A 12,820-nucleotide genomic window follows, 5' to 3' on the forward strand; every position below is an offset into this window, starting at 1 on the left:
TGGGATAATCCCGTGCATCTGAAAAGTTTTTAATTCCCCATCACTAGGTGCTTTGTTTTATGACTTGTGGGAACTTTTGGGTTTCAGGTTGGTTGTGGACTATAGGGGTTATAGAAATTGGGGTAGTTTTTGTTTTGTTTTCATTTAAACAGATTTATTGCACTGCAATGAGGAATTTTGTGTTTGTAACTCAAATCAGAAAGGCTTAGTTAATGAATTTGTTTTCCCTTTAAGTTGACCTTGCTTTGAGAGTTGGTGTGTTTTGCGCTCTTGCTCAAGGTAAAAAAGCTTTCTGGAACTTTGAAAGATATACCTCAAGTCGAAGTGGACCTTCAAAAAATGAAACTCAAAACATCTTGGAAATACTGAGGCAATAGTGGATGTATAGTCAAGTGCTCCTCCCCCTTTTCCCCCCACTTTGGTAAAACAGTTTTCCAATAAAACTTGTAAATGCATTACTACTAAGTCTTTTCAGTGGTGTTTCTTCAAAGAACGTGAGATTGTTGAAATGTGACATCCCTACAAACCTGACATGAGGTGTCCTCAGCCTTGTTCAGATAATGCAGTCTATTTTCTTTTCTCTCTTTTGTTTGCTTTTAAGCAGGCCTTTTACATTAGAAAAACAGTCAATATTGAACTTTTTAATTAGTCTATATTTTCATGTTCCATATTGTGTAAAATTGTATGTCTTTTTCAGGCCTTGTATTCATTGTTGTAAGTTTTAAGATTGGCCTTGTGTTGGGCAAGTAGAACTCCAGCTTGCCAAATGGCCAAAGAACTAGAACATGCTTAATTTGCCATGGATTAAGTGGATTAATACTTGCTGTGCTATTTCACGTGTTTATAAAGGTGCTAGAGCAGAGACAATTGTCAATTAAGGCCTACTGTTGGTCATGGAAAAAAACCCGAGAGACAAGGAAGCCTGTGTAAGAAAACAGATTTGAAAGATACAGAGAAGGGCAGCAATTCCATGAAGTCCCCTTGTTCCTTGCCGTTTTTGACAGAAGGTTCCTAAAAGTCTGAACCGTGTTTCAAGGCTATATATGCTATCTGTTTGTAGTTAAGAATGTTATATTCTATTTGAAGCTACTTTAATCTTCTAGCGTTTTGGATAGCAGAAGGTGATGGTTCTGTTTCTTCTCCACCATTCTTGTGTGATGGGTTGCCTTAGGAGTGTGGGTCCCTGCTATTCTGCATAAACTGAAGTCTCTTATTCCTGCTAGGGAGTAGCACTGGTGCCCGCTGCTGCATCTTTCCCCACCCACAGAAAATGAAATTCACGTGATCATTTTGTTTCCTTCTTAGTGCTAGGTTTTGATATATCATCAGCAAAACTTACTTCGCGGTCTTTACAAATACTGTCACTGTTGATTTTATAGTACCTGTGAGGCATGTTTCCCAATCCCATTTTACAGCTAGAGAAAGTTAAGCAAAGGTTTTAGAAATTGGCTTTGTTGTGCTTGAACAATAGCTTTTTGTAGTTGAGATGGTTAAATGTCCTTTCCTCTAGATGTCCCGAGCTTTACAAGAGTGTGAAATTAGAAAGTAATACTCCTGTCCCTCAGGTGATACGCGTGTTTCTACTGACGGGCATTCCCATAGATGCCTATAATCCAGTATGTTTTGTCAAATAATTTTGCAAGAGAAGCAGATAAACATTTTGGTGAGGCCAGGTTTTCAAACAACAGGAGGTGGCAATGAAGAGAGAAGTCAGTCTGATTTTCTGTATTTTCTTTTTTCCTCAGATAACGCTGTCAACAGTGTAGAGATTCAGTGGATGTGTTTTCATCTCTCTAGGATGATGGCAGATGTAGGGTGTTGCTCTAAAAGTTTTTTCCAGGGAAATAGCATTAATGCCAGGTGATGTTTTTATCATTCTACGCCATATATTATTCATGGTTTTATTATGAAGACCTTTCATTGTCTGTCACCTCCAAGAAAGCTGACAGTTTGTTTCTTTCCACAGGATTTAAATACTTCTGTTAGCATCCTGAACCTTTTGCCTTAGAAATGCCAAAATGTGAATTAGAAGGACTTTCCAAAGTCTACATTTCATGGGGGAAAAAACCAAACACATTTGTGGCCAAAATGCTGCATTTGTAGGGAGTGTGTTGATGAGAGAAATGAATGACCAAGTGCTGCTTTCAGGGTAGTTTTTTAAATTGGATGGGTTTTCTAATCTCTCGCTGAGAATGTCAGAAGATGATGCATCCTGTAATCAGAGGTCAGTGGATTGCTCAAACATCTGTCCAGGCTGTGCTGTAGGTATTTGGCGTGATGTCAAGAAGCATCATTGTGAGAAAATTTTTAATTCTCTAGGAGATCTAGAGTCATATGGCAGAAGCAACAAAAAAACCCACCTCCTTGGAAGTAAAGGTTTTGTAGTGTACCTGAACCATTTCTTACCTTTAATAATTCCAGCTTCTCTCACTGCTTGGAGTTCTGTCTTGACAGTGCCATTTCCAACAGATTGTACTTTCAGGACCAACAGTGCCTCTCATATCTTTTTGCTGTCTCTCTGGCACCAATCTAAAGGAGACATAGCAGTTTGACAGTATAGTAGAGCTCACAAATACGCCTCCAGCGAGTCCTTTCCTTCTGACAACTGCCTCTGTTAGTTAGGAAATGTAGACTGATAGTATGTCAAATTATGAATCTTCAAGAAAACTCTTTGACCTTCTTGTCCACCTTAATTTTGAAGTCTTCCTCTTCTGATATATTTCAATTGTAAGGTAGAATTTCTTGTATGTGTCTACACTTCTGAAATGCAATTATTTTTTTTTTTTCTTATTCCCACCCCTAATTCCAAATAAGGAAACTTTGTCTCTAACAGTCTGATATCAGCAGTGTATATGGTAGTCTTAGTTGCAGTCATCTTGGTTATATATACCGTTATGCATGTCTTGATTTGTAAGGCCTTTATTTTTACATCTGGATACCTCTAACGTGGAATATCCAAGAGTATTAGTCACATGGCATTCCTTCTAGCAAAGCCCTTAAGTCTAGTGACAGTGATATCTGATTTAAGAAGGCAGGGAGTTTGTTTTTGTTCTTATCTTGATGATCGCTTGGGACAAGGTAGGTCATCGCAGTAAGTGACTCTGCGTTTCCCAGTGCTTCTGAATTTCTTTGACTTGATGAGCAAGGAGAAATGCCGTACTTTTCCTTTCTCTTAGAAATGTGTGCTTAGAACATATCCACGTTTGGCACGGTACTTGTCTTGATTAGCGAAAAATATGGGGATTGTGATTTCCTTAGTGAAATGCAGACATTTAGGAATAGATGGTGTTGTTAATTTTACTAAAAATCATTTTTTTGTGGCAGTCAGACTAAGGAGGAGCAAGTATCATGGCGTTTGAGTGGTGCTGCAGAAGAACCCAAAGAATACACCATGAAAACTCCTCACTGGGTCGCCAGAGGTTTTATCTGTTGATGGGAGCATCAAAAAATATTGAAAATACTATCCTATATTTAGGAAAGAAAAGATGGGTAGAACATTTCCATGACAACCACCACAGAATTTCACAAGAAGTAGCATTAATTTTGATAGTGTGGAGAAGATTCAGGGTTTACTATTTGCTGTGAAGAAATTACCATGGGTGAATTTAAGGTGACCATTGAAAGATTTTCGGTTAAGCCACAACAAAGCTGCTGAAGATGACTGAGAGGCAAGTTGAAGTTGTTTTGCCTCTGTCATTTAGTCTGGGGGGAAGGCTAACATCCTGCAAAATGGAAAAGGAGATTTATAGAAAACAGTCCTTGGATGACTGCAACAACTAACACTGGATTATTTCATTTTCAGTCTTAAAAAAATTATTTGTGTGCTCACACTGAATAGGTCTAAAGATGCTAGCAGTAGGTGTGGGCTAGATGAAATCCTTGACATGGTCATTGAATTTTTCACCAGTAGTCAGGGATCCAGTAAAAGAATGATGAAGAAAGAATTTATTTTAGGAGATATTGAGGTTATTACAAAAGCTGCTTTTAGAAAATAGCTTTGGATTTAATCGTTATGCAGGTTAGGTAGCCACATGTCTACTTTATATAGATGCCTGTGTGTTGGGATTTAGTTTGTTTACTACCAGCGAGGGACTACTATGACATCAACCAGTAACGAGTTCAATAATTTAATTTGGTAACTTCTCAATGGTGAAGGGAGCATAGTTTTTTCCACCTTTAATAGAAGGAGCTTTGTCTTCCTAATCATTTGGTGGTAGGAATTTGTAGGAACGCTTTACTCCTGGTGTACACAATACACTATTTTGAAAAGATTTTAAGTGTATGGATTATTCAGAAAATAGAAGAGGGGGTTTGTCAGCAAAGTGAGCTGTCTTGAAAGTCAGAAATGAGCCTAGCCAAAACTTACAGTTAAAGCTTGTAAAGTAGAAGATAATTCTTAAGTTGTAAAAATAAAGAGAATGAGAAAAATGTGAGGGGTTGGGGTAGTCAGAATTTAAATAAGAAATTGGTAAATGTTGTGCCTGTATTTTCAATAAATGAAAGGATGATATAAGGCATAATGAGAGAGGGCAAATAGAGCTCTTGGAGGGAATTGACAATCCTTTTAGTTTTGCTTCTGAATTTAAGGAAATAAATTAATACACAAGTTGGGACATGAGAGGAAACTAGGCAAATAAGTACAATAAGGAAGAATATCCTAAGGAAACTTGCTGATGATGAAGTTGGATGGTATCATTGTTTAGAAACATTGGAACATCATATGGAGAGGCTACATAGTGGAATTGAGGTGAAATTGTGTAATAAGTAAAGATGTTCACTGTCAGGGATTTCTTTAAACTAAGAACTTTAAGGGATTGAAAGTGAAGGTGTGAAACAATCACAAGAGCTACTGAAGTCCTGAAATCCCAAATAAAAGCAAATGTAATTTTGTAAGTTTGAGAAGATGCGTTTCATATAAAAATGGAGAATTATTAATAATGTCCTGGAAGGCCTGAGATCTTATCTGAGCTGTTGTGTATGCCTGTGTTCGTTCATGCTCAAGGACGGATTGACTAGAGTGGCTGCAAAGCTGTTTCCCTATTAGGCATGTCCTTTTAGCTCGTGGTTGTCCATCTGGTGTTTAACTTCATTTTATTAATTCTAAAATATATCAAATATTCTTTCAAAATGTTTTATAAACAAGAGGTTTTATACTCTATTTGTTAGCCCGAGCTGCTTTTTACAGTTAAAATCCAGGGCTTCCCCAAATATTTTGTATGTTTAATATACAGGTAGTGGTCACTTAAACTAAAAGTGGGAAGAAGATGTTATTGCCAAGCATATTGCAAGAAACATGAACACTTTAAGCTCGGACACCTACACCCAGGAAGAAAAGAGTCTCTAAGATGTTAAGAATGATGTAGGGAACTTCTGGCGTTCTGAGATTTATCTTTTTGTAGGACCTTTATTTAAAAAAAAGCCCTTTCGGGAAGAGCTTTTTCAGCAGAATTAGGCTGCTGAATTACTTGCCTATATGCTCATGTTTTTATGTTGCATTCAGTGCAATCTGTGACTGGTCTTGAATACAGTAGTTTTAGGTCTCTTAACAGTTTCTTAAATCTCAGTTGACAGACTACAGTAACGCTTGAAGTGCTGCCCAAAATGTCTTCTGTGAAAGTCAGTTCTGATCATCAGAATTCTTATAAACAGTTGTCAGGTAGCAGCAACTTAAAAAGAGGCTCTAATAAGAAGCACATTTGGGTATTTTTTTTTTTTTTTTTTAATCTCTTAAAACTCTTTGTGCTAACTGAAAGAAGAGGAGGTTATAGTAGACTCAATTATACGTTTGATGTATTTTAAATAGGAAACCTAAGCTGTTGAGAGTCTGTATACACTTGTGTTGCTCCATTTTAAAGTAAAAAGTACACAGGAGATCATTTATCACCTGGTGATTCTGTGCTTATGGAATTTGAGGTAGGTAGCATATTTAATACAACACATTAGGGCATTTGAAAGACGTTTAAAAGCTCTGGAGAGTAACGTTTTATATAGCATAGTTTCCTAATTTTTTTGTTACAGAGTTGCAGATATTTACAACGTATTGGAGATTCTGCATTTGTATGAAGATGCGTGGAAATACCAAGATGTTTAGAATTTGGTTCCCAACCTTTTTTTGATTTAAAGCAGCAGAATGGAGCACTAAGAGTAGAGACCTGTTCCACAGCCCATTGGTTTAAGAGGGAATAGTCTTTCCACACAGTTCTACAGCTATTGATTTATGCTAAGTAACTCCAAAGTGCAGCATTATACATGTTAAAATCATCATGGGTAGATAAAAATGCTGATCCACTGAGTTACATAAGACAGTACTTGGAAATCATAGACTGAAAAAAGGCCCCTCTGCATAAACAGTAGCAGGATTAGAGGCTGGCGGTGGGAAGGAGGGGAAGAATAGCAGTGCCTTCTTTGCAGGAGTGAGCATTTTTGGTGGTTAAACCATCCTCACCTAAAATTTTTCTCTCCGTTTCATTTTCAGGTCTTGTCTGGGTAGAAGGAACACAGGGTGGGGCTGAGTTAACTTAAAATGTGGATTTGGCATGCAGAAAAGCCCCTGTGCTCACTTGTGAAATAAATTAAGCAAAAAAAGCAGCCTAAGACCCCTTCACTCAAAAGTGAAGGTGGGGAAATATAATTAGTTTGGCTAATTCCCTGTATGGAGAAATGTAAAGATTTATTAGCGCAGCTTCTTTTTAGCCCAGGCTGTGTCCTCTGCCTTATAGATCTCAGTTCTCTCTTGATAAAATATTTAACTTATTTGTGTCTTGAAGCCTCAGAGAGAAAAATGAATGTTTGTCGGTCTCATGTGAACAACTGGCACACTGAAGTGACAATTCTGAAATTTTGCTTTACACTTTCTAAGTTAATGGAAGTTATGTGACAGGATGTAGGGGGGACTGTGACTGGAAGTGCATGGCTACAGATATTAAGAGATGAAGACAGAATATAAAATTATGTCTTGTTGAAGAGTAGTTGTTTTCTGACTTCTCTTTTTACTTGCATTGTAAAGGAATCATGACGACCTCAGGAAAAGAGAATTTCCGGCTGAAGAGCTACAAGAACAAATCTCTAAACCCTGACGAGATGCGTCGCAGGCGGGAGGAAGAGGGTCTTCAGCTGCGGAAGCAAAAGAGAGAGGAACAGGTACTGTACTACAGTTATGATAACTGTAACCAGTCCTTAAACAATCTTGTCTTGCACTATCTCTAGCTCTTTGCTTCTCTGAAGCTCCTTCTTAGTTGTTCCTGCCCTGCCAGATTCATACATAGTCTGAAATCAAGAGTCACTTGCAGATTTTATTGCTTCTTCATCAGGTGGTACAAAACTTAGACTGAGTGCTCCACACTCACTGAAGTGTAAGATTGGCCAGAGCAGCTTAAAGATGATTTGAACAAAGCTCTCTGACCTTGCACTGAAGGTGATTGAGATTTGGGATTTTTTTTTTTTTTATTTTTATTTTGCTACCTGAGTTGTGGTAGCTCTAATCTCTGTTCAGAGAGTGGCAAGCTGGGGAGAAATGGAAGGAAACGTTGCAGCTAGAACAGGAGGAGGAGACGGTCTGACCAAGTTCTTATAAGTTGCAGTAATGATTTTCTTGAGGGAAGAAATAATTTGTTGACCTGATTTTCAGTTTTCTGTCTGTGGTTCAGTTCATTTATGAATTTGCAAATATTCATGCTATGTTTATGCCCTTAAGGCTGGTACCTTGAGTAGTGGATTTAGTATATGTTGGAAGCAAAATGACAGAAAAATGCTTGGAGGCGAAGCTTCTCTACCTGCTTGTGTCTTGCTAGTTTTTACTACTTCATTCACATTGCAACATGGCAGGTGCTCTGCAGGTTTAATCAGGAAACAGCAGCAGTGATAAGAAATGATAAAAAACATCTTCTGATTAAAAACAGTTCTTCCTTTTGTTCTTAGTTGTGTTCATTGGAAGCTTTAAGGGATTGGTTCAATATAATAAGTCTTTTTCATCAATGTTGAGGTTTCTGCAGTTATGAAGATAGTAATATGCTTGTGTTTGGAATGGCAGGTCAAGTCTGTAATCTGTTCTGTTTAACATTGTTTGCACAGTGTCAATACCAGATGCTTTCAAGGAAAGTCAGGGGAGAGTTCTGAGAGGGAATTGCAATATTTCTTGTTGATTTTTGCTCAGTGGTAGCAGGTAGCACTTCCAGACTACCGGCAGCACAGAATGGCGTTGGTCGTATTTGTAAAGCCGTTACTAAATTAGGAAAATGATGAGTCATTTTTCACTCTTATCTGTGCATCTGACCTCCCTTGGATCCGATTCCTACAGGTTGGCTAAATAAAGTGTATGGCAGTATTTCTTCCCATTAAGGAAAATTGTTAGTCCTAACTGGACTAACAGTGGAATAAAAGTGGAGCTGCAAGAGAGTCTGCGGCTCTGCAATTTCAGACCTTGTTCAGGTTCTTCTCTATTATGTATTTGGCACATAGGTCATAGAAGTTTAAATTCCTAGGGGTTTTTTTTGGTTGTTTTTTTTTTTTTTTTTTTTTTTAAAGCTGAATAATCCCACGAAAACAACCTCCAGCCTCTGAATTTTCACATGTATTGCCAACATATAAATTTTGGTTTAAGACTATTTGAGCACGTCTGTTGAGCTTAGAAGGAATAGCATTCCACAAGGATGCCTGTCAGTGAAATCAGGGTGGTATAGACTTAGCAGTTTTGCATACTGTTTCCTCCCCATCTTCTCTGGAGACAAGAGTAACAGCAGGTCTGTTTGTCTTTCGTGTCTGCAGTGGTGCAAATCTGACATGGCTCAATGCTCGAGTCTTGTTTCTGGAACTCAACAGGTCAAGCAGGACTCCCAAACCCATCTTATCATTGCTAATGTTTCCTCTAATGATACAACTGGATTAAGGGAAGAGTTGTATCTCTCCTCATGACATATCAAACTGGGTACTGTCTCTTAAATCGTAGCAACCAATTCTGTTCATCTCAGTATAATTTTTTTAGACCAATTCCATGTGATCATCCTCCAAAATCCTCCCTTTGCCACAGTAACTCAATTACCCCAGCCTCTGCAGGTTTCTACAAAGGTCTGTTATACACAGCAGTTTTTCAGATCTTTGAGCCTATCCTCTGCCACTCAGTTGTAAGAAAGCAGTTGTGTGGAAGCTAGAGATAGCTCGTAGATGGAGGGGGATGGCGATAAAGAGAAGGGAATAACAGTGAGGATTTTCCAGAAATGTTGTCAACCAGTATTCTAGCACGTTGCTGTTTTCATTTACTCCATGACTAAACTTTCTCCCATTTGATGTCAGGAGGAGATCTGTAGCCGATATACTAGCTTCTTTCAGGTGATAGTGTATATAATTTTTATTGCAGCCTAACATGACATGCTGTATGTATATTTGCTATATAGTATATATTAAATACTTTCTCTCTTTAGTTGTTTAAACGCCGAAATGTTGCAACAGCTGAGGAAGAAGCAGAGGAGGAAGTGATGTCAGATGGTGGCTTCCATGAGGCTCAGATGAACAACATGGAGATGACTTCTGTAAGTGATGAGAAGGGAATACAGAGAGCTTATACCTAGCTTATCTATCTGCACATGTCCTTGAACTCCCTTCCAAGATGGAATTTCATCCTACAGAAAAAACATTTAGTGGAAATTAGGCTTTTTTGCTTTCTTCTTGTTTCTGTACCACAGTTCTCTCCCTGGAAAGAAAAATGGTAAGGGATGCGGGTTGTAACAGAGAGAATAAAGGAAAATGCAGTCCTCAAAGTCTGACCACTCATTTTCACACTTGTGTCTCTATTCAAGAGTACGCAAATGACATTTTCATAAAAATCAATCTGGGTTTGGTTTCTGTTGGTGGTTATATCTGCCTTGAAATTACTGAGAAATGCCTATGAACAATGTGGTAGATCACTAACAGAATATATTATTTTACTCTTCAAGATAGTCTTTAAACATTAGACAAGTCCTAAATCCCATTTAGTAATTTGTGTGGAAGCTTATATGACATGAATAGATGCTTAAAAAGTAAGGCAAGGAGCCTATCTAATTGAGATAGGTACTACCATTACACAGTTTATTATTTTAGATATCATTAATTTCAGGGTCTTAAAAGTTGGAGCTGTTAGAGAGCTGTTACAAACACAGCTTAAGTATTTTCAGCATTGTCATCTGTCTAAGGGTTTGGATCAGATCTATCTGAGGATTTAGATCAGAAGTAGAAGAAAAAAGTCTGACTTTTCTTATGCTTCTTTACATGGATTTACATGTGTGATGATCAGAATGTGAGACTTTACGTGGTATAAGAAAGGTCGCTGATTTAATTTAGCTGTATTAGTGGAAACCATCGGTATTACGGAAAATTTAATACTCTGATTATGATGACAAGCATTAGGTTTGTCAGCTCTCCTGAAAATGACAGGTCCTGTACATTTTGGTGTAAGAGAATGACTCAAAATGTACATGTTGCAGAAATCTAAACAATAGCATAATCAAAGTGGTGTTCTTGCATAACAGTAATTGGTATTCCAATTTAAACTACCTTTTGTTGAAGCTGACAATTTTACATTTATTTTGGAGGAGAGAGGAAAAAAAGGGGAGGGAATACCAGTGAGAGGTTCTGAAGAGTAATTTTCTTGCCATAGTTTAGGTAAAATCTAAACTTTGGCTTCCAGAAAAGACTACACTTAAGAATGATGATTCTTATGTAGATGTACATGTATGATGACTCATTTGCTGTCCATACTGTTCTTGTCCAGGTTTTTACTCAATAAGAGATAAAGTTAATACTAGTTTAGCAAATGTAGTATCCTTTTTACCACTAATCCCAGATTTTCTTTTCCTTCTTGCTCTCTGTTACTCTTATTCTGTCTCCTCCACCTGAATCCTAGAGTGCAGTCATCACCTCCGATATGATTGAGATGATTTTCTCCAATAGTCCAGAACAGCAGCTTTCAGCCACACAGAAATTCCGAAAGCTTCTTTCTAAAGGTAAGGAGCTTAAATTCCTTGGAGAAAAATGTAGCAGTGTCTCTCGCATATGTTTTTACATTGACAGCAATGAGGATTGAGTTTCATACAGAAATTTCTGGATGAAGCTCTGTTTTGCAGAATGTCAGCTAGGTGTATGTAATAGTTGCTTCTGTTCTTGAAATCTGTAAAACTACTAAGTGGTGCAGATTTGACGTCTTCTCTGTAATGTAAGTTTAAATATGGTAGGCAGCGTCTTTATGGCTCAAGTGTGCTGACTTACTGGAGTTGAATTCCGCATTTGTGCGCACCAGAGCGACTTCACGGAACAGCTGCTGTGAAATTGGTCTGCCTAAATTACTGGGTGTGTTAGTGTTTTAAGTCATGCTACTTCATTACCTCAAAATTCAAGCAGGAGTCGTCTTATGGTGACAGACAGGAATCCATTGCCTTTTGGTAAGGTAAAGCAGTGTTGTAGAAAAAGAACATGCTCTCAGAAAAGAGGAGTTGGTATGTCGTTGGATTTTATTTTGAGGCAGTAATTTTGAGAATGTCCCGATAAAGAAATGAATGTCTCTAACTTTGGTTTTTATTTTAAATAGAACCAAATCCCCCAATAGATGAAGTCATAAGCACACCAGGAGTTGTGGCCAGGTTTGTGGAGTTCCTCAAACGAAAAGAAAACTGTACATTACAGGTATACAAGTATAAATGTATCTATTTTCCTATATTATGAAGGCATTTGGTGATGCAAATTAGGTAGAAAAAAATCAGTGGTTTGCTTCATTAGCTGTGCTTCCTCTCTTTTTGTATTTCCTCAAGTGATTTCAAGACTTAAAAAAGCTCCCCCCTTCTCCATGATCACTTAAATCATACGCAAACAAGTAAATTTGTCTCGTGCAAAATCTTTCTGTGATGGAGAGAGAAGTCTTAAAAAAGAGCAATACCAAATGGACATGGACACCAAGATCATCCTTTGGATGAGATTTCTTCCTGTTAATTAACTTTAATTATCATAAAGTATTTTGGTTTTCTCTCCTTTGCCATTTGCATGCGGCTGTTCCTTAGTCTGTACATCCTAGAGCATCAGATCTCCATGGTGGAGAGGGAGGAGATAAACTGCCACTCAGCTAACCTTTCTGTAACTTACACCATCTGAAATGTTAAGTGGTGCTCACACAAGGGCATCATCTAATTCTCCCTTGATTCTAGTCAGATGTTGGGAAGAGCTCAGTTTTAACAGAACTTTATTCCACAAAAGATGGGGAGATCTTATGATTAGCTCATAATCAAAACTTACTTTACAAATAGTTAAAGTACAGGTTTGAGCAAGGAGAAGTACCTGCTATTTGGTCTGAAATTTGATTAATCTGTTTATACAGTGTTTCTTCTCTATTTCGGGCATATGACTGGTGAGAATGTGAGTCTGAGTTGTGAATAGTTCAACCTGGTGGTGTCCATTAGGAAGCCAAAGGGCGAGTTCTAAAATATGAGTAAGAAATCTCTGTAGTTGAAAGATGACTAATCATCCTGCTACACTGTATCACAAAACCCTGGATACTCACTTCAGAGAAAGTAAAATTACAGGAAAGCAAGTACATTTTATGTTGGCCTTAAGCTCTCTCCTGAACGTTTTGCTTCTAGTTCATTTATGATGTGTCTTGCAGTTTTGACATTGTGTGTTTCTGCTTTATTGCAGCCCATACTCTTTATACAACAATGTATTTTGGAATCTTTTATTCTGATCACATCTTACTAGAAGATAATTTCTCCTTTAGTTGGTCAGCAGGCCAGGATTAATTGTATTTTTAAAACTGAAGTCTTAATTATTAACACTTAAATATTAAATGCCTTACAAGATAGGC

At 37.7% G+C, this 12,820-nt stretch overlaps 1 protein-coding gene across 1 annotated transcript in view; it reads left to right on the forward strand.

Moving 5' to 3' along the window:
* KPNA1 (karyopherin subunit alpha 1) overlaps positions 1-12,820 on the forward strand; it is a 52,141-nt gene that overhangs the window by 5,121 nt on the left and 34,200 nt on the right. Inside the window, exons 2-5 of the mRNA XM_082491586.1 lie at positions 7,007-7,140; positions 9,417-9,524; positions 10,877-10,976; positions 11,558-11,652. Coding sequence (XP_082347712.1) covers positions 7,012-7,140; positions 9,417-9,524; positions 10,877-10,976; positions 11,558-11,652 — 432 coding nt within the window. The 5' untranslated portion in view covers positions 7,007-7,011. The remainder of the gene's footprint in view (positions 1-7,006; positions 7,141-9,416; positions 9,525-10,876; positions 10,977-11,557; positions 11,653-12,820) is intronic.

The sequence above is a fragment of the Vanellus vanellus genome (assembly GCF_965231255.1).
Source record: "Vanellus vanellus genome assembly, chromosome: 1".
NCBI lineage: Eukaryota > Metazoa > Chordata > Aves > Charadriiformes > Charadriidae > Vanellus > Vanellus vanellus.